At 55.2% G+C, this 24,597-nt stretch overlaps 1 protein-coding gene across 1 annotated transcript; it reads left to right on the forward strand.

The window, feature by feature from the left end:
- Positions 1 to 212: 212 nt before the first annotated feature.
- On the forward strand, positions 213 to 18,962 carry STK35 (serine/threonine kinase 35). Its single transcript, XM_069802295.1, has 3 exons — positions 213 to 689; positions 6,429 to 7,176; positions 14,203 to 18,962. Exons 1-2 carry the CDS (start codon positions 254 to 256, stop codon positions 7,139 to 7,141), a joined length of 1,149 nt encoding a protein of 382 aa, XP_069658396.1. The 5' UTR covers positions 213 to 253; the 3' UTR covers positions 7,142 to 7,176; positions 14,203 to 18,962.
- The last annotated feature ends 5,635 nt before the right edge of the window (positions 18,963 to 24,597 follow it).

The following is a 24,597-nucleotide window of genomic DNA, read 5'->3' on the forward strand; positions in this document are numbered from 1 at the left end:
CTCCGCCGGGGAGAGGTCGGGATCCCGGTGTGGCTCCCACCTTTCCCCCACCCGCCACCGTGGTTCGTCCCGCACCGCCGCGATTGGCCGAGCGCTTAAAGGGGCAGGCAGGGCGCGCTTTTCCGCCCTCCGACGCGGCGGCGTGTGCCCCCTCGCCGGCGCGGTGCTCCGCGGGGGGGGCGGCGGCGGCGGCGACAGCGACGGCGGCGGGCGCGCGGCCCCCCCCCCCCCCCCCCCCCCCCGCAGCGGCGCCATGGAGCCGGCGGACGGCGGCCGCCGTGGGACACAAAGGGCAGCGCGGCGGCGGCGGGCGGCAGCGCGGCGGGGCCCTATGGCGGCGGAGGCGGCAGCGGCGGGGCCCGGCCCGGGTGGTGGTGGTGGTGGTCGCGGTCCTCCACGGTACAGCCTGTTGGCCGAAATCGGCCGCGGGGCCTACGGCGTGGTGTACGAAGCGGTGTCGGGCCGTAGCGGCGCCCGGTTGGCGGTGAAACGGATCCGTTGCGACGCCCCCGAGAACGTGGAGCTGGCGCTGGCGGAATTCTGGGCCCTGACGAGCCTCCGGCGGCAGCACCCCAACGTGGTGCGCTTCGAGGAGTGCGTCCTGCAGCGGCACGGCCTGGGGCAGCGCATGAGCCACGGCAACAAGCGCAGCCAGCTCTACCTGCGCCTCGTCGAGACCTCCCTCAAAGGTACCCGACCCGACCCGGGGCACCCCGGCGTTGCTCCTTTCCCCCTCCCCGGTCACCCCGGTGTCGTCCTCTCCCACCCCCAGCGCCTCCTGCCCACCCCAGTGTCACCCCAGCTCACCCACCCCTGAGCAGCCTGGCTCTGCCACCTCCCCGCTGTCACATCGATGCCCCCCCCAGCAGCAGGTTAACTTCTGGGACAGCCCCCCCCCCCCCCCCCCCCGCAGGACACCCCATTCCACTGGGGCACCCTTCTCAGACACCCCACCCCCCCAGCACCCTTCTCAGACACCCCCACCCTGGGCAGCCCCCTTGCTCCCCCCCCCCCGCATCTCCCTGTTGCTCAAATCCCTCCTTGGCATCACCTGCTCTCGAGAGGAGCACCCAAAGCTCCCCCCTGCTTCTCGCAACCCCTCTCCCTCTACCTTTGCTCGCTGCTTTGACCAGTATAACCACCCCTGGGCTCCCCAGGCTGCACCCCGGGTTGTCCCAGTCTCCTCTGTCACCCCTGCCAGCCCTGGGGGCCCTCTGTACTGCAGCAGTACCTGCCCCAGGCACGCTCCTATCATCTGCTTCAGTCCTGTCCTTTTAGGGCTCCCCCGCAGTGTCCCCCTGTTGCCCCCAGCACCCCTCTTTGCTGCTACCCACCCCAAGCACACCCTGGGGCCCCTGCTCAGCATCACCTGTCCTGGGCCCTGCCCCGTGCCATGCCCTTGGGCTCTGCCTGTGTGTCCCCTCCACTCGCTCCCCTTCCTCTGTGTGCTGCTTCTGGGGACACCCTTCCCTAAGCCCCCACCCCGTGCCTTGGCAGCCCTGTGCCCTGCCTGTGGGGTCCCTCCCTGTGCCCTGTACCTCTGCAGCACCCCAGCCCCTCCTCCTGAGGCACCCAGTTGTCACCTCCAGGCTCAGACCCAGCCCTGGGGAGCATCCCTGTGTGCGGCCCTCAGCCCTTCCTTGTACCCCCTGCCAGTGCTTACCTCCTCCTCCATTACACCCTCCCCCCCCCGGGGCTCCCTTCATTACCCTGATCTGCACCACAGCCCATGCCTGTCCCGTGGGGACCTTTACTTGTCTCTGCCCCACTCACACCAAGGGGACATCTCCCCTCTCTCTGCCCAACACACAGTCCCGTCTCCTCTGAGCACCCCAAGCCTGCTCCCTTGAGCTCTTACGGCTTTGGGACTGTTCTTTGTGCTCTCTTGTCCCCATTCCCCTCCCAAGTGCTGGCTTTATGGGGACAGCCCTGGAAGCACCAGTGCCTGTAGCCTGGGCTGACTTCCCCATCTTCCCCTGGGGTCCCTCAGCAGCGTCACGGGGCTGGCAGGGGTCACCTTCTCCTGCCACAGTTGATGACTGTGATGGTGACATCTCCAAAATGCTCCCTCCCTCCCTTTGCTCCCTTGGCTGCTTGTCAGACCCAGCTCTGCCAATGTGCAGTGAAGATGTGGAAAAATACCAGAGCCCTGTATCCTCGATGCCCCCATGCCCCCCAGCTTGCCGCAGCCAGAGCCAGCTCACCCGCACCACCCCCCCTCCCCAAACTTGTGTGCCAGGACTTTGTATGCTCTTTGGGGAGCTCAGTCTCCCCATGCCCTCCCAGCTGAGCCCCCCACTGTAGGCAGACTCCAAACCCTGTGCCAGGCACAGCCTTGATGCAAGGCTGCTGAGACACATTCTGCAAGCAAACCTGTGGCTCTCAGACTGCCCCTGCCTTACCTGTCCCCTCTGCACTCCTGGGTAGACATGTCTGGACCTGCCTGGCTCTCCCCCATGCAGATGTGGTCCTGCTCTCCCTTCATATTCCATGTACAACCACCCAAGACAGCTTCCCCAAGAAGGGCAGTGTCCTAATTTCTGTATAGCTTGGGTGCTTCCTTTATGTGCTCTTGCGGGCATGACTCCCTGGGAGAGGAGCCAACTCTTCCCTTCGGGTGTGTGTCCAGCTGTAGCAAGTCAAGCTCTTTCTAGCAGGTACGGGGATTTCCTGCCCCCCTTTGTTATGTTGCACACCCCAAGAAGAGGTGGCATGGCTTGAGGAGAGCTCTTGGGTAGCTATAGGTGCCTCCCATCTCTAGGTGGGGAGAGACCCCTCTGACTACCCTGCTGTGGGGAGGGCTTTGCCTGCCCCGGTCCTGCTGCAGCCCTCTGAAGAGGGGAGCGGAGTGGGGTCTCCAGCCCAAGGCTGGAGAGCAGCAGTTTCACCCCCCAAACCAGAGTGCATCCTCCCCTCCATCTGCCTTCCTCCTGACTGCCCTTTGGGCTGCGTCATGCTGGCCACAGGCTTGGGCAGAGGCTGTGCTCCCTGTCTTCCCAAGCTTTGGGTCTGATACAGCACTGATAAATATTTTCAAGACAAAAGCTAGAGCTAGATGAGCCTCCCAGGTCTGCTTGCTCTCCTTCCCTGCCTGCAACATGCGGGCTGCAAGCGCGGAGCTGCTGTGCTGTCGCTCCGGCCGAGGTAGCCGGCACGTAGCTGTGCTGCCGTGCCATTCTGCACGACCGCAGCTGGGCTATTTACGGGCCTGCACAGATGCTGTGCCAACGCGCCGGGGCTCAGGGCACGGCAGGGATTAGTCGGAGACTTTCTGAATCGGGAGCACAACTGTCGGGATACCATGCGATGTTGGGTCTCAGCTACAGTGCGGAGCCTGAACCTTCATTATTTTAATGAGATGTGGAATAATAAATTTAAGGGCAGAGTGCAAAAAGGAAGCTGAAAGCCCAGCACTGAGCCTGGAGGAGAGACACATACTTGAGCAATGTGCCCCGATACATGCACACCTTCAGGGCTTGTGCACAGCCACGTGCCATTCTTGTTTTTCCTAACCCATAGCAGTGATAGAGCTGCCTTAAGTGAACAGGTATAAGGTGTCGCTTCCTAGCGTGTCACCCGTAGGGCCACCAACTTGCCACCAGTGCTCAGCATCACTCATGTGCTGCCCTGGCATCGCCCATGCATGTTCCCATCAGTCCAAGCACCCAGGCTTTGTGCCGCCAGCTCTCGTCTCCCTGGCGCAGCCTCTTTGCACAGAGGGAGTCAGAGGTTACATGCAGCAGTGGGGAGTAGGATGCCGGTTCTGCTGTCATTAGATTTTTTTTATTTTTTCTTTTCCCCTGTGATGCTAAGCAAATCAGTAAGCTATTAATGAGCTCCCAGGATAGGTCATGGGAGGGCTGCTGCAGGGACAGATTGGTTAGCATGTGCCATCCTGTGTTCGGGCAGGGAGCGTGCAGGGATGCTCTCTTTGTGATGGAGAACAGGTCTGGCCTGTGGTCTGCATCTCTTCAGCTCCTGGCTGCTTGACTTTGGTTTGCTAACATCTCATCTTTAGGAAGCGGCTTGCCAACTCTTTAGGTTTAAAGCTGTTTGTTTTGAAGGCAGGAAGATGATTTAACAACTAAAACACTTTCAGATTATAGAAAGAAAATGAGGAAATATTACTTTTGGCTTAAGCCTCTCCTAGCAGCGCTCCACCCAAAGTGAAGTGCATGGTGCTTGCAGCTACTGCTGGGTCAGCAGCGTCCTCCCTGTCCTTGCTGAGGTTCAGGGGCCAAGTTTTAAATTGGAGCCTTCGTTACACTAAAAACAAGCCTTGGCTTGTTGGAGCCAGCAGGTCCTGGTGAGCCAGTGTTTGAGCCGCTTTCCTGTGGGAAGGGGCTGTCGGCAGCGCTGCCGTGTGAATGCTCTCACCCTCCTACCTGTGTCCCCTGGCCTGATGCTCCTGGCTGTGTGTGACTGGCATGGGGCTCTGATGTGCTCCCCATCATGGTGCAGTTCCTGGCTGAGAAGAGCCAAACTCTCCTGCTCCCCGTGTTGGTGCTGTATGGATGCTGCGGGGAGCAGGAAAGCAAAGCCCCGTGCCCTGTTGGGGTTTAGCAAAGTCGAGGTGGGGGACAGCAGTGTGAGCTGTGGCTGTCCTGGCTGTGCAAAGGTCTTTCCCAGGACGAGCAGCCTCTGCTTCGGTTTCCGTGCCATCATGCTTGTCTCACCAAACGGTGACTCGCACCGGAGAAGCTGTTTTTCCTGGTCAGCGTTTTGGTCTCCAGAGCCAAGCTGTCCTGTGCTGCTCCCAGTTGGCCCTTGGGTTTGTGTGCTGATCCCCCCTCCAGCACTTTGGGGGTCTCATTTGGCTCCTCAAAGTGCACCCAGTGCCCAGTATCTCCAGCCTGTTCATGGTCCCTCCCATCCCCCAGACGTAACCTTCATCTTCTGCTGAGGGCAGGGAGGTGCAGCCAAATCCCTCTGTTGTGCACTTTCATTTCCATAGCAGTAGCCATGGATACAGACTGTTTGTGCAAATAACCAATATTCCCACCCACACTGATCACTGACCATTGCAGGCACGGGCGCCGGGCAGCCCAGGGCTTGGTGTCCCTGGTAGTCCTTGGCTTTACCTGCTGCTGGAAGTTTGCTTTCCCAGATGCTCTCTGGGGCTTTGCTAAAACAAAACCCAACTTTGTCAAATGGGTGGAGTTAGTTAACTGCTTTCAAAATACTTGGATTCATTTGTGTGACTTGTTAAATGTGGCAGAGGCGAGTGGTGTCCTCCAGCTTCTCCCTTACGGTGCTTGAGGGTAAAAAAACTTAGCTCCTAGAGCAAAACAATATCCTGGTTGTGTGCGCAGGCTCTGCCTGTCACCTAGGTGCTCTGTGCAGGTGACCTGGCGTCTGGCAGAGGGATTTGCATCCTGGCGTCAGCTAATTGTGCCAGGTCTGCCACCGGCAGACCTGGCCCCGTTTGCTGATATGATGCTGTTGTATTTCTCCACGTGTCTAGTTTATGTGCAAGAGAGTGGTTTGCCTCAGCGGGGGGTTTGTGGAGTAAAACCTAGATGCAATGAATTGGACCTGAGATGCTCAGCTTGAAGAGCTCAGTGAGATGTCTGGTGAAGGAAGAAGCTGTTTGGGTCATAATCTTGAGTAGCAGCACTAATGAGCGAGGCAACAGTTATATTCTAAGTGTGGCTGAGATTGCACTTAAATGTTGTTTGATACTTGGGCCTCCAGTTTTCTCTCTTTAAAGACTTGTTGGCACTTAATGAAAGCTGTATGAAGTGGCAGAGCTCCCCTAGCACAAACACAATGCTTAAACGCACAGATTTGGTCTGAGAAGAGCCAGCATGCTGCAAGGCTTTGACACTGGTGTGACTGCTCTTAGTGAGGCTGTACTGGCACAGCATTAAGGGGTGTGATTTACTTCCCACTTGCAGTTATACTAGTAAAGCATAAGGTATGAGCCAGCCTTTGCCTCCTGCAGCAGAGCTCAGGTGGGAGAGCTGGCGTTCACATAGAACTGATTTTTTTTCCCATAGACTCGCTGCTAATTGTGGTTTTAGTGTCTGCTGCTTTGGCTTTCAGAGCCTGGGGAGAATTGCCTGACAGTAGCACAGGAAAATAACCCTCTGCTTCCAGGTTCCCTGCAAGCGCCTGAGAAGACGCATGCTCGATCTCACTCACATGCCTGTACTTTGCTGGGAAGAGGTCCCTGAGCTGGCTCCCAGGCAATGGGCCCAGATTAATGTGTTGCTGGTGCGTGGTGCTCAACGGGATCCTAAAGCGCTTGAAGCCACAGCAGTGCCAGCATCACTGCTGGTACCTTGCAGTGCGATAGGTCCCAGTCATGTTCCTAAGGCCTTTACTATCTGCGTAAACCAGACCTGTTCCTTGCCCGCATTGAGTTAGTGTGGACATTTTGTAATGTGTCTGAAAAACCCACTCTTGCTTTTGTCCCTTTCGGTTAGGTGAGAGGATCCTGGGCTATGCAGAAGAGCCTTGCTACCTGTGGTTTGTCATGGAGTTCTGCGAAGGGGGAGACCTCAACCAGTACGTGCTTTCACGAAGACCAGACCCGGCAACAAACAAGAGCTTCATGCTGCAGCTGACCAGCGCCATTGCCTTCCTACACAAGAACCATATTGTCCACCGGGACCTGAAACCAGACAACATCCTGATAACTGAGAAGTCTGGCACCCCTGTTCTCAAGGTGGCTGACTTCGGGCTGAGTAAGGTCTGCGCTGGCCTGACTGCTCGGGGCAAGGAGGGTGGGCATGAGAACAAAAATGTGAATGTGAACAAGTACTGGCTGTCTTCAGCTTGCGGCTCCGATTTCTACATGGCACCCGAGGTTTGGGAGGGACACTACACTGCCAAGGCTGACATCTTTGCCCTTGGCATCATTATCTGGGCCATGATTGAGAGGATAACTTTCATCGATGCGGAGACCAAGAAGGAGCTGCTGGGGACCTACATCAAGCAGGGGACCGAGATTGTGCCCGTTGGGGAAGCGCTGCTAGAAAACCCAAAGATGGAGCTGCACATCCCTCAGAAACGCAGGACTTCCATGTCTGAGGGGATCAAGCAGCTCTTGAAAGACATGTTGGCTGCTAACCCACAGGATCGACCTGATGCCTTTGAGCTTGAAACCAGAATGGACCAGGTTACATGTGCTGCTTAAATTCAGGGCAGGGCACTGCTGTGCTTTGCAGCTGGGTAAGTGATCTGCAGTTTTTGTATTATTCTGTCTGCTGTACCAGCCTGATAATGTACTTTGTAGTGACACAAAGGAGTCTTTTATGTTCCCAGAGCTATTTCTATAGTGACTCATCAGAGCACTGCTTCTGAGTTTTTTTCCCACCTATTCTACTGCAAAAATAAAGTAGAGGTGGGAAAGAGAATTAGCAGCTGCCCATCCCGCTGCTGCCCAAAGGCCCAGGACAGCTGGCAGGGCTGGGCAGGAGCCTCGCTCCTCAGAGGTTCTGGCCAGTGGCTGAGACAGGCTGGTGCACGGCAGAGACCTGCGAGCACCCTTGGACATCAACTTTGGATACATCTGTTCCCTCCCAGGGGTAAGGAAGGAACTGCCAGTTCTGCCTCCTCTGCTGCATGTATAATATCTGTGGTCAGTGCTGAGAGCACCTCGCTGTCTTGCACAGTCCCCTTCCCCTCTGAGACTCAGACAGGACACCTCAGGGCTTGGCTGGCTCGGTGAGCAGGCACCGAGTGGAGCGGCAGGTCTGTCTCCGCACGGACAAGGCTGTTTGCTTTGCTTTCACCTATGAGGCATGTGGGTCTGTCTTGTGGGTCTGTCTCGTTTCGTTTCCTCGCTAAAGGCTGGGCTTCCCTGTGATGTGAACTGCAGTTGCTCAAACCAAGTAGGATGCTTTGGTCTCCAGCATCTGAGTTTGTTGACCTGCATCTGCTCAGGAAGGAAGCTTACAAAACAGTTGTGCTCAGACTGAGCTCAGCTCCATTCAAGCAGAGTCCCCTCCCTGCTCCCCCCTCAGCTTGATTCCTAAATAGTCCCAAGTTCAGAGATTGCGGTCCTGAGGTCTGAGTGGTCACGCATGGTCTGGAAGGACCCCCAGGGACATGGGGTAGCTGGCAGTGTCACTAACCAGTGACACCGAAGGACTGGGAGGTGTTGCCTGCATGGCAAAGTTGTCTGTAAACAGGAGCTGTTACTAAGGATTCTCTTGGCCAAATGCTTCAATGAAACTGAAAAATTACAGATTACAAGGGCTGAGGCTGATATCTTCCCAGCCCAGTTTTTTTCTTAAGCTCCTGCAGAGCTGCCTGACTGTTGCTGGTCACAGGAGACCTCTGAAAGCCTGCTTGTGTCAGGTGCTGGCATTGCAGCTTGGGTCCCAGCCCTTATCTCACCCTGCAGCCACACAGATCCTGCTGGACCAGAGCAGACCACAGACAGAAGAGAGCAGAGAGGGATGAAATGGCTGCCCTAGCCAGCAAACACCCGGCCTTCAGCCTTGCAGCCGATGGCTGTGTGCCTGGCCCGCTCCCGAGAGCAAGCCTTAGCCAGCAGCAGGGCAGTGGGGCAGGTGCAGGTATTTTGGCAGGTTTTGCTAAAAAATAAACCATCCTCATCGCTGCCCACCTGAGGGTTCCTGAGCTTATGTAAAGCGATGTGCTGCCTGTCCCCTCTCTGCATGCGTGCCCAGGTAAGCTTTATGCTGTTTGCAGAGAAATAGGAATATAGAAATGGAAAGGCCCATGGGGTAGGTCTAGTTCTGTCACTGCTGGTTTATCCAAACTGATCCACAGACCATCCCCTCCGCACCCTGGCACAAAATATTTAACGCCCTTAAGATCTCCAGCGCAAATAATTGCTGTGACTGCTTCCGCATGGGGCTGAGGCTCCTTACTGGTCCCAGTGTAAGTGTGGGCTGGGGATTAGGGTGGGGAAGTGAATCTGCAGAAATGTGAGTCTTTAAGACGGGGTGCGATAAAGACCTGGGACAAAAAAGGGCACCCCACCTTGTGTCCCAGGGCGAGGTGTGGGTCTCCTCCGGCTGTTGGGAGCAGCTCTGCTGCGTGGCGGAGGGTCGGGGATTGCAGTTGCCATCTGCGATTGCTCTGTGCTGACACGATGCTGCTGAGTTATGCAACCAGCCTGTGCCCTCCGGGGAAAATTCATCCTGCGCATATCTGCAGAATAGTACATGCAGGGATAACAAACACCGAGGGGACAGTCCTACCCTGGGGCTGTTTGCTTAAAACCCAGCTGCCTTCTGCAACCTCCCCCCCCGCCCGACCCCCTCGCTCCATCCGTGGCTGTGAGTCTGCACCGATCCTGCTCCGTCAGTGACACAGCTGCAGCAGAGATGGATGCACTTATATAACGCAACCTGGCATACGCAGCGCGGACGCTTGGCCCAGATAGGAGCCCGGCGCCAGCCGTATGTTCACTGCAAACACAGAGCATTGTGCCGTGGGGAGCATTCCTCTGGCTTTACATTTATGGGGCAGGAGAATATTTGGTATGCTTTCCTATAGGGTTTTTCTAATACGTTGTGTATTTGTGCGTTCAAATCAGCCAACCCCTGGCTGTTATTAAATGCAAATCTTAAATTGGAAACCTGCTTGAGAAGCTTAAAATGGGATTTAGAGCAGGGCCTGAATTCTGCTCTCAGGTAATTTAAGTTGACCGAGAAACTCAAGTAACCTCTTCCAACTTAATTGTGGCACTGGCGTGTAGCTTAGAGTGCTGCTGGGTCATGCAGTGAGGAGCTCTTCCCCAGGACAGCTTCAGACCCTGCTCAGCCTTGGTTCATGTCATAACTTGGAAAATCATAACCTTCCCTGACCCAGGCAAGCAGATTTTTGCTTATTCTTTGGTATGCCACTGATGTCTTCTGATTTTGCTTCATGTCCCAGCAGCTTTGCCTTTAGTTCTGCTACGGATGCTGCACGCACCTGCCAGTCAGCAGGCTTCATGCTCTGTTACCCTTCTAAAATGCAGATATTAAATGTCAGTTCTCAGCCAGGGAAGTGTTTCTGGCTTGGTTTCTGCTGGACACCAGGGTGTCTGGGGTGGAGATGAGCCTGCTTTATGTTCTTGCTGCCCTTACCAGTGCTGCTGGTGGCCCAAGGGCGGTAGGTCCGGCGGAGGTGGGCAGCATTTCCCTGGGCAAAAGAAAGGCCATCTCTTTCTTATTTGAACACTGTGCTTCCCCACCTTCTGCAGAAGGAGTATCTCTAAAACCTGAGATTGCTGTTCCCAAAAGTATGCCTTTTGGGGAAAGAGGACAAAAGCCTTTCTAGTACAATTAGGGAGTGGCTGGATTGTGCTGGGTACATGCTGATCATCTTGATTACAGTGTGATAGCCCAGCACTGGCTGCGCAGTACACTAAGGAGTATGTCACCCCTCCTTGTCGGTACTGAAAGGTTGGGGCCACTCACCTCTCTCCTCCTTTCCTGCAATGTGGACATCTTTTTCTTTGTGTGTCTTTTTTTTGTAGCTGCCCTCTGAGCTCCCCAGGGCAGGCGAGGGGCCTCCCATGGACACTGCTTCAGTGGGACCCTCTAACATTGAGGGTTTGTGCAAAGGAGTGAGGTACAGTGAGAGCACGTGGCTGTTTGCTGCTCGCTGGAGTGGCAGCAGTGGTCTTGGCCACAGAAGCAAGGGGAGCAAGCGGCAGCATCACCCACCACCTACAGTTATCCATTTAAGAAACTTTGTAGTTTTAGTTCACATAGGACATCAAACTGCAATGGTTTTGATCAGTGTAGAAGGCAGCTTGTTCTGGTAAATCCTTCCATGGTATTTTCACTATGGATAAAACAGTAGGTCTGATTTTTGTGGTGGATGCTCCAGGTGAACGGCAGGAATGTGCGCATGTGGTGTGGTGCAGACTGTCACATCTCAGGGGCTGCCTTCCGCAGGAAGGTGTCTGACAGCCAAGGCCAACCCTGTTCACTCCAGCACTCCTGCCCCTTCTCTGTCACTGGTTTTGATCATTCCGGTTTCAGCTGAAAGTAACTGTTTGCATTTGCGTTGTTCTCCTCTTTGCATTTTCAAAGGAGCTGATGCTGAACAAGCTCACCTGCTCTCCCTGCATGATGGTGCCTATCCCTGGTGAGAGGTCTCTGGTGCTGAGCCCAGCCGCTCCTGAGCACCACTAATAAACTGCTGCCCTACAGAATTTCAGACCTGGAGGGCAGGGATTGGGCGCACATCAGCAGTATCTCTGCGAGATGTCAGTGAGCAGGGCTGTTACATCAAGCTAGGTCTTCTCTGTTAGTACCACTCAACTCAAATTTTACCATGTGGTAGAAGTGCCCTGACCCCATGGGCCAGGAACAGGTGAGCAAGTCAAGGAAAAGAATAGTGGCTTCATTTCTGAAACAATGTTGTTTTTTACTTCAGACTATTTTCAGTGTGGTTTGTGAATCTTGGCATGGACCAAAGCCATGGGACAGTAAAAGCAAGGTCAGTTCCTCATCTTGGCAGTAGCAGTGGGTGCAGCATCGCAGGCCCACCCCGCGGGGTGGTGACATCTTTTTGGGCAACGTTGATTCTACCTGGGGAGAAGCAAAGCCCTGAGGATGAACTGGATCATGTCACCTCTGGCCAGGTGTGTTAGCGTTTGCTCACTGTCATCCCCCTTCTCCCTCCTGGGAGAGGCCGCTGCAGTTGGATTTGAGGAAGCTCCCAAGGAGCGAGTCACAAATCTAGGTACAGAGCTTGAGGAAGAACTTAGGAGATAAAGCAGGCTCTCGACCCCCTTCCTTTGCACCATGTGTTCCCATGCAGGGGTAGATAATGTGATTAACGTGAGAAGGTACTGGGTTATCTCTCGCTCCCCTGCGCCGAGTCCTCTGATACCACGCAGACCGCATTGCCACCTCCCATCTCTGCTGTGACCCACACATTAGTCTTGTCTTCCTTAGGTGCTGGATGAGGACTCTATGGGCTGCTGCTTCATATCCTGCTGATGCTGAATGAACATTCAACCTGATTAAACTATAAGTGGCATCAGTGGAGGGATTAAAAGCTCTTGAACAAGCCCCTGAAACAACGTGCGTCAATGGAGTGAGCTCTCCTGTCTCAGAGCTGTGAGCATGGGGCTGCTCAAGCAAGCGCCTTCCCTGAAAATGCTCCTACTCCAGGGAAGCACAAACAGAAACGCTGCCCTACTTGCTAATGAAGCTGCACCACAGGAGAAATCTTCCAGAAAATTCCTCATGTGATTGCCCTGACCTGATGTCTGGGTGCCTCTTGCAAGCCTGCCTTCTCAAACAGAAAGGCTTTTTTCTGATTGCTGCCTGCAAAGGCGGCATCTCCCAGTTAACCTCTCCTGAAAAGCTGTGTGCCCGTAGCCCTGGCGTCTGCTCCGAGCAGCAGAGGCAGCCTATTCCTTTAGAAATGTGTTCCTTCGGCATGGATTTCTTTAATGAGATTTCCTAAGGCTAAGGGATTTGAGTAATTTGCTGGGCAGTAGCAGTTTTTCTTCAGCAGGTCTCTTTCGCTGCTCTGTTGCTGTCGCTGGGTATCTCTGTGGAGCCCCTCGCTCATGCCCGGTGGGAGAGGGCCTGCCCCTGCTGAAGGGGGGAGCTAAATCCACCCTACCAATTTTTTCCATGTAATTTTCTGAGCTCAGAGCTCAAGTTTGGGAAAAATTAAACTGATGTTAACTCCTGGAAAATTTACCACCTGTGCCTAGCACATGGGGTGAGGAAGTGAAGCAGGGCCCTTTCCTTGGGGTTGAAGGTTTGCAAGTGTTTCAGTGACTTCCAGCCCCATCCCCTGCTGCAGGAAGCCCTCGAGGCACCAGTGGGCAGAGCTGACAGCAGCGGGGAGACCCCCCAGGTCCCTCCATCAGGCAGGTGGGTCCCAGCTTTCATCGAACCATCACCACTGGTTCCCGGTACAACCCCTGGCTTCAGCTCTGCTGGTCCCTCTGAAGGTTCTGACATCCTGAATGACCTATTTCCAATACAGAAGTGACATTGTGTGCATGTGTGCTGTTCCTCTGCTGGGTCCAGCCCTGCTGCTGGATGGGATGTCCACAGGGAATTTGCTGGGTTGCAAACAAACTGGATGGAAAATGCTGGTGGCTTATGTGCAGAGTTGAGCATTTCTGCGTCCCTGAGCTCGGAGGACAGGAGGGTGCGGTGCCAGCGCTGTGGATGAATTGGTGCAGCACCCTTGGTGCTACAGAGACCATGGAGGATGCTGTACATTGGGGATTTGGCCAGAGCAGGGACCGGTGCAGCAAAGATCTGCCCATTCTTCGCTAAAATCCCTGGCACTGAGCATCCTCGTGGGCTGTCGCAAGCACAGCACAGCCGCGCTGCAAACCCATCTTGCTCTGCTTTCAGTTGCACTGAAATGGATTTTAACCACCTCTTGCTGAGCCACTTGAGAAGCTGAGGCTGCTTCTGACGCACAGGGCGAGCGGTGCAGGGTGTCCCCGGTGTCACAGCTTGTTCCAACTTTCCTGGTGGAGGACCAGGAGCCAGTGCTCGTGGACACATCATGTGGAGCCTCAAGGCTGGGCTCTGCTGCAGTAATGCTCATCCTTGTTCCAGCTAGGCTGTCACCACAATGAGCCCCACAGGATGGGGCTGTCTTACGGGTGTGCAGGGTGATGCTCAACCCCCAGCCAACCCATCCTAGGTCAGCCCACATGCTGGGGCAGCTGGATGCATACTGACCTTGGCAGCGTGCTATGTGCATCGCTGCCTGAATCACTCCTGTGAAAGAAATGACTGTAAACTGAGTCCAGACCCACAGTGCCTGAATCGATAACAAAAGCACTGCAAAGTAGAGAGATGTGACAGCACCCATCTCAGACTAACTGGGACCAGTGGGAAGGCTGTGGGAGTGGGTGCTCTCTCCGCAGTGGTGTCCTCCAGTCCTTCCATCCAGCAGCTGGATGATTCCACCACCGATCTGGTTACCATTGCACTGTCCACCCAGTGCAGTTGTTCGTAGGCATTGCTGTTCGCGCTCATTGTTTGGGGCTGTGTAACAAGAAGGCATACTCTCATCTCGAGTTCTCCCAGACCCTCAAATGGTGCTTTAATTAAGGCTTGGGAATGAAAGGAGAGGTGCAGTGAGCACACTGAAGCAGCGATCCTGCTTGCTTTACCTATGCGCAGTCTGGGTTGGGTGGCAGCAGGGGTGCTGGCAGGATGCTGTCACAATCTAGTAATAGGGACAAAACCACTGACATACCTGACCTCTCTCTCTCCTTTCTTGTTTTTCTTGCAGGTTAATTTACCAGGGACCCATAATCTCCATTATTTACGTGCAACGAGGGAAGTCAAAGATATAAGAGAAGATGATGATACAGAAGATCCCTGGTCTGCAGGATCTCTGGCAATGTGAAATCTTTGGGTGTTACTTTTTGTTGGGAAGAGGTGTTCTGGGGGTGTGGGAGGGGTCTGCAGGGGCCTGTAGAAGAGCACAAGCTGGCAACTATCACACTCACAAGACTTTTAAACAAGATCCAGAGAGTAGATCCCCTGCCCAGCCCTCCCCATGTCTCCTGTGCTGCCATTGACTCAGTAGATGTTTCTAGGGAAGATCTGGTTCCATAAGGAGGTGGGAATTGGCAGCCCAGCAGCGAGGTGTGCTGCCAGGCACCAGCTCCGAGTCCTACTGGGCACAACTCTGGGTTTAAAGCTATTGCTTTCACCTAGGGGAAACAGGAGCAAAGTGATGGCTAGGCTTGCACTGGGAGTGCAATGCTTTAGAAAAAGTGAGTCTCTTGGGTCACATGTTCCAAGCAGCTAAATAATTTCATAGCCGGGCAGCTTCTGAATAGCTGGATGCTGCCCAGGCTATGAGCAGTTGACATTAAGATAGAATAGCATAAACAAGCTGGAAAGCCATTCAGCAAGGCAGGTCTTGAATGAAGGCAGATCTTCGTTCTCCCTAAGCTGGATTTCACTAGTGACGTTTGTTACAGTCTTTCTATTTAGAGGGCAACGGGGAGCCCATAGGTACATTTTCAGATGGACATCATCTGCAGACAATAGAAACAGAAAGCAGTCCACTTACTCTGATTCATTTAATGCCAAACTTCAGTTGTTAGGAACAATAATTGGCAGAGAAGGAGGTTTGGCCTAAATGGCTCAGGGGCTGGATTCTAGCCTCCCACAAAACACTTTTCCCTGCTAGATAACTATCTCCAGGAAGCAAAAGGTAATGCTGCTGTTTAGGTTTGGTTACAGTACAGTACAGCTCAGGTGAGGAGATTGGAACCTCAGGCTGAGCAGTTAATACTCGATTTCCTTGCCTATATGTAGAACAACACTAATATTCTGGGGCTGACCCTGTGTTGATGGTCTTTAGACTTTTCTCACTGTAAATGCAACGTAAAGCACCACCTCTTCTCTACCCTGCAGGTTCTGAACCAACTAAAACATTTCTCACCAGGCTAAATCACCCGGCAGCGGTTTGGGGAGTGGGCTGCTCTGACCCAGCATCGCTCACAAACTGCCCAGGTGCTCAGCCCTTACTGCAGCTGGAGCTGGCCAGGGCCATGGGCAGAAGAGGGTCCCTCCGACCCCCTTGTCCCTGGCTGTGGGAACTGCTCCTTGCTTGCATGCAGGCTGCAGCTTTCCTGTGTCATCACTGGAAGGTTCCTGAACTAGCAGCACCTCCTTGTGTCTACTCAGTGTCCTTTGCTGACCTCATGGGAATGAATGGAAATGCAGGAAATTCAGGTGGGCTAAGGCAGAGCTAAAGCAGGGAAAGGAGGGAGGGGGTGTTTTTTTCTCTTCCGTATATTCCAGGACACAAAGCTAAGGCTGTCACTGTAGGAAGGCCAGGTCCCTCTTAGGAGGATGATGCCAGAATGCTCCAGGCCATCTGTCTGTGACTTGTGAAGGTTTGGACAGCACAAATGCAGCACCAAGCCCCCGTTCCTACATTCCTCTTCTGTTTGTTCCTAGAGATGCTTCTGTGGGCTGTGGCCAGCCACAGCCAGACCATGATGGTACAGGCTCCTTCCCCCAGGCTGGTTACTGGGGTTTGAGCAGTTTGGGGTTGGTTAGCAGGCACTGTGCTCAGCCCTGGCCACAGAGCATTCTCAGGGGCTTTGAACAGCGCTTTGGCTGCTCTCATTTCTCTCTAACTAGCAGCAGATCCCTGCAGTGGCTGTGCTGAGGAGCCGCAGGTGGGTTTCTCCCCAGTTCCTGGGGAGGGCTTGCAGAGCCCTGCATCCTGCAGAAGGGCTGCAGTGAGATGAGAGCTGAACCCTGTAGTTCCCAAGTACAGTGTTAGTGCCCTGACCACCGGACCATCCTTCCTCCACCTGACAGAGCCTTTGCTCCTGACTGTTGTAACTGTTATAACCTAACCCTGGCTTGAATGGGTGCAATTAAGAGGGCTTTACCCTCCCAGCCCTGCTTGCATGGCTTTCCCTGCTGGAAGGGCCCCTCACCAGGTGTTACCATCCCAGTTCCTAGCAGGAGGTTTCCATGTGTGGAAACCAAGCCTGAAACGCAGGACGTGGAGGTGGAAGGGGGTGAGTGGGTTGCTCACCAGGACCCCTGCCTCCAGCCAGCTGCCAGCACCCTGCTCCTCTCTGGGGACACAGGAGCGAGCCTGGCAGGCAGCTCCGATTTGGAGAGCAGGCAGGCAGCATCCAGGCAAGCCCTGGGAGGATCAACCCTCTTTGGTCTGCTGCTGTTTCAGGCCATCTTCAAACCACACGTCTCCACCTCAGCTTTTGCATTGCAGATGTGTTTTTAAAGCAGCTTGATGTTAGTGAGCTAGACCGTAGTGCCTTACTTAGGATTTAGCAAACACTTCCAAGGACAAGTCCTAGGGCTGCTAGCCTTTGGCCAATGTGGATGTTTCCCTGATTAGTTTGTCCTTTTAAGAGCATTTCTCCCTGATGATTTTGCTGCTGTTTGTGCTCGACTCCTCAGACTATATGGGAACCTGCCTTGTGTTTACAGCTCCCAGCATCTCTCCTCCCAGTTACTTTGGCCCAGACCAGCACTCCCCCTAGAACAAGGTGGGAACAGGGAACAGCTCAAACCTGCATGTGCTATGGGATGGAGGATGTTTAGGCTTCTTTTCCCAGGTGGGTCTATCGGGCACCTCCTGCCCAGCTCCTGCAGGCTGAACTTCTCCCTCCACTGTAGAAGTTTTTGGTATTAGGATGCGCTGCTGGGAAAACTCAAGCTTAAGCAAGCAGCATCAATCCTGCAGCCCATTGCCCAGCCCAGGGCCAGGCTGTCTCCATCTCTTCCTGGCCACAGTGAAGCCGAGCATCCAGGTGCCAGGGGGGGCCTGATCAGTGGCGGGGGGGGGGCCAAGCACCCTCTTGTGAAACCCTGCCACCCTCTGGGCTTGTGGGGCCCCAGCTGGTGCCTGTGCTGGGGGAGTGATTGTATGAAACTGTTTACTTCTGACTATGCTGTTTACAAGAGGGATGTGGGGTGGGGGGGGGGAACAAGCCAAGCCTCAGGAGGATTGGGAAACGTGTTATCTGCACCAGCCTACAGCAAGGCTGACACCGCTGGCATCGTGCAGGTGTCACGGGGATCTCCCAGCCAGCTTCGGTCCATGGGGAGGAGAGAGCAGAGGTGGCTCTAGCCTAGAGGGGTTAGATTAGCTCCCCCTTGTCCCCTTGCTGCTGTGTTTGAGGTTCAGCGGTGCTAGTGATGGATAAGAGTTACCCCTGTGGTCTTCCTTTACTCCTCAGGACCCAGCTCCTTCACATATCAGAGGCTCCCAGAGCCTTTCTGGAGCAATAAGACTTAAAACAAGCATTACCATCGTTGTGGAAATCCTCCATTGTGTGCGTTGTATGTTTCCTCCGTATGCAGTACCGAGTCTGGGTTTAAGCCTGCCAAGCGTCATGGGGCAACTGCTTCAGGGCACAAACTGGGACATGTGTCCCTGTGCCTTCTGCAGGTCACAAGAGCAGGGAAACAGGTTGCTGCTTTCCTTCGTTACCCTGGGCGTGCGCTCTCCAAGCCTCACACTACAGCTGCCTGGGGCGAGGGGGGACTTCTGGTCCTGTTTTGGAGACACCGCTGCAGGATGGGCTTGCCGTGCTCAGCCTCCCATCCCATCAGCCAGGCTGTGCAGGATCCAAAGCTCAGCAGAGGAGCAGCATCTGGAAAGCAGACCCCCCAGCTCCCTCGGCAGCGGGATGCGGCTGGTGCTCATCCTGCTGGCTCCCTCGCCAAGGTGCTGCCGGGAGCCATTGCCCGTGGTGGGGAGGGCTGTGCCGGCGGCTTCTCTGCTGCTCAGCTGGTTACTGGGCACATCGCAGCATGCGGCCCTTCATGTCCAAAGGCATTTCACGCTTCAGAGCGGGGCAGCGGGTGCAGCTGGAAGGGAAACGCAGGAAGCTGCTCTCTTCCAGCTGCGACCTGACAAATCCTGTTTCTCTGCAGTCTGCCCAAGTGCTTTTAACTCTGAGGGTGATGTCCAGGTTGCTGGAAGAGCTCGTAGGGGCCACATAGGAGTGCTTGGTGTCCCCATTCTGGCGCCTGTCCCCTCCCCAGAAGATGCCCAGCCCACCCCGGGCCTTCAGCTCACTCATCCAGCAAAACCCAGCACTTTTGCAGAGGCGAGCCGCTTCCCTGCCACACCAGGGAGGTGCCGGGGCCCCAGCAGTGCTGGGTGAGCCCCAGGACAAGGACACCCTGGCCCAGCCTTGCTCCAGGCTCCCCCTGCTCCCTGCAGCCCCTGTGCTGAGCTAGCAAGAGCAAAAGGCTTAAACCCAGACTCCAAACTAAAGATAATGATACTAGTAAATGAATCTGTATTTTTCTTTTTTTTGCACAGAAGCTGGTAATCTAGGACCTATGTGTGAACAACTTTATATAAATATTTTTTGTACTTGGTTTACTCGGGTTGGTATGAGACGTTCTATTTAAGTTCTTTAAACACTGTGGATACCCTGATGTGTATGAGTGGCAGAGGCTTTGTAAATTAAGAGACGTTTGTGTGAATAAAGCTATTTGATGGGGTTGAAAAGCCACACACAACTTGAAACACAAGCTTTGTGCGTTTGTCCTCAACCATGCTGCCAGCAGCGGGTTTGCAAGGAAGGGGAGTCCCCGAGCAGGGGTGGGTAGACCAAGGCCCTAAAGTGGTACTGGCTCCATCCCAGAAGACAGGTCCAGCTTAGACTGGGCAGGGCTAGCCAGCCTGAGCCCGGGGGCTTAGGGCACTAAACCAAGGCAGAGTGGCTGGTGCCAGCCAGAACGTGGCTCCCTGGCACGTGGAGCCTGTGGCCGTTTATCCTTGCCCTAGATTAGGATTAGCCCCATTCTCGCTGCAGACACCAAGAAAGCCACGGCGATTAGCGGGGCAGGCAAGCTTGGCGTCTGCCTGTGGAAACACCTCCCTGTCCTGCCGCTTGCCTGGCAGCCCTGTGGTTCGGGAGCCAAAGAGGATGAGCAGCCACTTGCCCAGCTGGCCACCTCCTCCAGAAGTGGCTGCAAACCCGGCAAGGAAAATGTCCTGCAGAATTCCCACTTTAGTAGCCACAAATATTTTCTCCCTTTGCACTGATCCTCTGCCCCAAATCCCAGAAGCACAGACCAAAACCAAGCCAGTCACAGCGGCTGGGAGTCCCCCGTAGCCTTCTTTCCAGCCAGGATCCCCAGTGCCATGGCTGACATCCATGATGGGAAAAGCACAGCAAGGCTGAGCCGCATCCTGCAGCGATGAGACCTTTTCCTGTGGGCAGAGAACGGCAGCCAGTGATTTCCCAGGAGTAGAACAGCTTGCGGCCACTCTGAGCCAGCACGGGACACGGGGTGTCCTGGTGCACGGGGCCATGCACCGCCGCTCGCCAGCCCTTGTGTAACGGTCCTGCAGCCTCATGCAACCCGGGGCAGCTGCAGCGCCCATGCCGGGACGTGCGTGCTTGGCAGCCAGTCCCTGCCTCCTGCTTCCCCTCTGGCAGCCCCAGTGCTGCCAGCCGCGTGGCTGTGGGCTCCCCCCGCGTGGCCGTCAGCATTGTGCTCCCTAATAGCTACCGACAGGGACCTAAAATGGATGCTTTCAGCCCAGTGGGGCCGCAGTGGGGCTAGTCGGCCCCAGACAGAATGATGCCGAGGGGCCAGAGCTGCCCTGCTCGCTGACAGGCAAGCAAGGAGGGGCCCAAGCTACGTTTTTCTTGGCCCCCCGCCACCTTCCAGCTGGGTTATCTTGGGGCTGAGGGGCATTGACTGCATGGCACCCGCTGCGAGGGCAACCCTGGCTGCTCAAATATCCCCCCCCCATCCTGCCCAGACCATCCTGCCTGCAGGCAGGGAAGGGGCTGGGTTGGCTCTGGTCACACTGGCCATGGGTGTGGGACAAGCCCCAAGACTGTCCCTGTCCTGGTGACAAGTGCAGCTGCAGAGAGCAGCTGTGCCACACTGCTGTCCCCCACCACAGGTGGTCAACCCCAAACTCCCCAGCACAAACACTGCTGCACCTCCAAGGAGGCTCCTTTTGCTCTCAGGACTTCTCCCTTTTAAGCTACACCAGTGACAAGGATCATTTTACCAACCTCCAGGTTGACGGCATCATGCGCTTCTCTGTGATCGGACATGTAACATGCTCTGTGAGCTCCTGGGGCCACAGCTCTCGTTAGCTCAGCCCCTGCGAATGTGAGGAAGATGAAATCCAGCAGGAGCTTGGGGTGGGAGCCTGGATCACCTCGCACGTGTGCTGCCATGCTGCAGATGAGAAGCCGGGAAGGTAAGGTGACGGCATGGCACAGGCAACAGCCAAAAAGCTTTTAACATCATTAGCGGAAAGAGGTTGGTGTCAGTCACCAGGAGAAATGTTTCACTCTGGATTTGCTCTCTGGAGACCTGTTATTTCGTATGCAAAGAGGGCTGCTAAACTCCACAAAGATGCTTCAAGTATTTGATAACTGACAAAAGTACCCCAGCACCAGCCATCCCCTGCCCTGCCGCTCCATGCTGGGGTAAAGCTGCACGTGGCAAGAGCCATACCAGGCAGCAGGGCGAGGGTGGGATAGGCAAGGAAACCCATGGCAGCCACCATGACCATGAGGCCAATAGCGGCGCCAGCTGGGCAAGCACCAACCTCACCCCGGAGGGATTTAGCATCAGAGAGCAGAGGTGAGATGCTGCTGCCATCGGCTTTGCTCTCCCTCTCCCTGCTTCGACACGTGGTAGGAACATTTTCAAGACCTTCCTCTTTACAAAGGCTCTGGCACTGCATTTTATAGCTAGAGCACTAAGTCATTCAGTGCAAAATGTTAAGTCCATATTTCTTTTAAGATCTCTTGAGCTCCTCAGGCAGAAGCCACTTAAGCAGTCCTCGCTGGACCACAGAGACACCAGCTGCTCGAGCCGGTAGGAAGAGAGCAAGGCCTGTTTTGTTGTTACAGGACATTCACCTGCCTCATCTCCACGTTGATGAATAGCTCTATTTTACCCTGTGTCAGGCTCCAGCAAAGCAGAGGATGAACAGCTAAAGCTGCGGTAAGCCCACACACTCCATTTAGCCGGGAGATGACTCAGACGAGGCTCTTCATGCGGGTGGAGGTGACGATGAAACGCGAGGGTATGAAAACCAGCACATTGGTGAGCGGGGGCTCTGCTCTCCCCGCCGGCTGCCGTGCTGTGAGGCAGAAGGGCAGACCCTCCTCACCCTCTGTCCCCCTCTTCGGTTGCAGGACAGTCATGGGGGTCCTCGGCACAGGGACAGCCCAGCCCTGGTGCTCTGCCGCATGGTGGATAAGGCAGTGGATGGCATTAAGCTGTCACTTATTAAATACCTTTTATCCCATTGCACACGGCATCCCAACAGCTCTCCAGCACCAGCTCGGACAGGAGCAGCGCAGCCCGCAATGTGCGTGGGATGGCCACGGCCACCCCATCCTTCCTCCTGCAGAAACCCCAGGCAGCCCCAGGGATGCCAGCCCTGCCTGGGGGACCCAGGGGATGGAACAGGGAGAGCGACATTGCCCAAACCACCTCCTGATTCCAACCAAGGCTTCAGAAAAGAAAGACGGCCAAGTCAGAAAGCCAAATATATTTTTTGCCTGCTATCTGCCTCAAATGCGCATTTGTGGAGCTGCGCAGGGTGCCCACCCCGCACACACTCCTGCCTCTCCCCGCAGCAGGACCGCACGTGGCAGAGGCATCAGCTTCTCCCAGAGCCACTTCAGGTCAGTCTCAGTGCCACGAACAAAAGCTGCTTCTCCTCTCCAGCTCGTTTCCTGGCAGAGTTAATGGCCTGCGCTCCTCTGGGGACCCAAGCACTTGCGAAGACAGGCTGGGAGGCAAGAAGCAAGGGAGGGAATTAAGACCTTATTTCCTCTGCCAGAGATAAGATCTTTAAACAAGCTTCTCAGCCAAGAACTTTTTTTTTTTTTTTTCACAGGTTTTGCAAGGGAATCTTGTTCTCTAGAATTGCATCCGCCTCCAACCCCACTTAGAGCTGCCAAAGCCTGCGCTTCCCCCGGGACCAGCCTGAGATGGATGAGCTGACACGGACAGGACTTCACCCTCACTGTCCTGCCACCGGAGCTGGGGGCTGTTGGTATTTCCAGAGTGACCCCCCCCCCCCCGGCCCTGTGTTGTGGCCCCGCCAGCCCCCACGGATCAACCACATGGACCACTGCCGTGCAGTGGCTGGATGAGGCCCCCGGGGTGAGCATCCCCGTGAGCAGCAGCAAAGCCTGGCCCAGCGACACACCGCTCCAAGCTCCAACTCCACTCCCTCTGCATGGATCCAGCCCCACAGTCATTCCTGTTTTAACCTGGGAAGGGCCAGCATCTGTGGTCTTGTGAAAGATGTTCGTTCCCCCTCTGAAAAGCCTTCTGGAAATCGGTGAGGGGCACTAAACTGGCTGTGCGGGGTTCACCTCCCCTCTTCCACAAACCCAAGCAGGTCATTACCTTACCGTGAGCCTCAATTCCTCCTTGTAACACAGAAATGCCCCAGTACTGGCCCTGTGTTTGGAGAAAACAGACAAATGTTCCCCAAACCACCATAGCCTTCAACAGCAAGAAATAAATGCCCCTGCCTTGCTCCTGCCCTGGGGGTTTGCAGCCCCCCCCTTGCTTGGAGGCTGCTGTGGGAACAAACACTTTGGGCTGATTTATCCGCCACATAGGCGCTGCAGATTAACGCGCCAGCCCTGAGAGATGGAAGGGAGCACGAGCCAGCCAGCCAGGCGATAAATCACACGACGCAGGCTCCAGCTCTGCCTGCCGTGCTCTACCCTCTGGTACTAAAAGGTGCTGGTCACCATGTTCCCAGTGGGATGAATGCTGGAGCATCCGAGCTGCTTTCATTCTCCCATGCCCCGGGGAGTGCTGCGTCCTGACATTAGCCCGACTGTGCTCCCCGTCAGCCGCAGCCCCAAGCGGGGACTGACCGCAGGGGATGACCGGGGGACAAGGCTGCAGGCTCAGCAAGTTTCCCACTTCCCATCTTCGCTCTCTGTCACACATCCAAGCAAACGTGACCCCCTTGGGAAGTTTTCCTGGAAAAAGGGGGGATGCAAGCTCGCTGCTCGGACAAGCCTGCCAGCAAGGGCCATCTCGTGGGGTCTGGGACAGGATGGCCTGCCTTGAACTTATGCTCACGGATGTCTGTCTTGCAAAGTGCAGCAAAGCACAAGGATGTCCGAACAGGCTTTTGATGAGCTTCTAGCAAGATAAAGGAGCTTCCATGACCCCCCTCCGTCTTCCTGAGCTAGATCATCGGTAAACCAACCGCTGCTGTAGCCTGCAGCTCAGATGAGCTCTCATGTCCCGCACACGTGTCACAGTACTTAAATTAATGTCACCACTGGAGAAAGAGGGTCTGTCTGCCCTAGGACTCCCCTTCAGTGCCAAGACCTGTCCGGGCTGTTCAACCATCAAACACTCAGCAGGGGAGGAAAGGAGAGCTGACAGAGGAAGGCTCCCTTTCCCTTACCTGAGGAAATCCCGACCACTCAGCCCTGCACGTAGCAGATCTCAGGGATGAGCACAGACCAGGGAAGATTTTTGCCCCAAACCAGCCTCCAAACCCACAAACTTCTTGGCCTGCTGTAGGGAACCAGCTACCCCAAACTCCAGCAGGTCTAGGCTGCGGGGCTCCCTCCTAGGGTGCCGTTAGTGGGTGTAATGACCTGGAGATAATTGCTGCCTTGAAGACATAATTAACTCCTTCCTGGCCTGGCCCAGCTGGGGCTTTTGCATCCCAGGAGAGCAGTTCCTCTCACCAGGTTCCTTAGAAAACTTATGCCCCTCTTCCTTCTCCAAGTAAGGCTTCTGAATCACAGCCTGAGGAGCAAAGTAAGTTCACTGATGTGTGGCAATGATTTGGATTTGGGATATAGCTGGAATGTATAATTTATTTCAGGTATATGAGGCACCAGTGCAACTGGGAGCAAGCAGTGAGTAAATCAGTCACACCTGTGTGATAATGGGGTTTGAAGCAGCTGAGTGCAGCCAGCTGACGGGCATCCCTGCTCTGAAAGTCCTGCTCCCATGGGGCCAGGCAAACACGATGAGTTATGGGTACCATCCAGGGACACAGGGACACAGTCAGGAATCCTGGAGGAGGTGGTGACATTGGGAGACTTTTATGACAGCACTGCCAGCAATGGCCACGGCGATCCAACCTCTCGCAGAAAGGCCTGTGTTGAACAGCCCTCTGTCCCCACGA

This window comes from Haliaeetus albicilla, chromosome 2 (genome assembly GCF_947461875.1).
Source record: "Haliaeetus albicilla chromosome 2, bHalAlb1.1, whole genome shotgun sequence".
NCBI lineage: Eukaryota > Metazoa > Chordata > Aves > Accipitriformes > Accipitridae > Haliaeetus > Haliaeetus albicilla.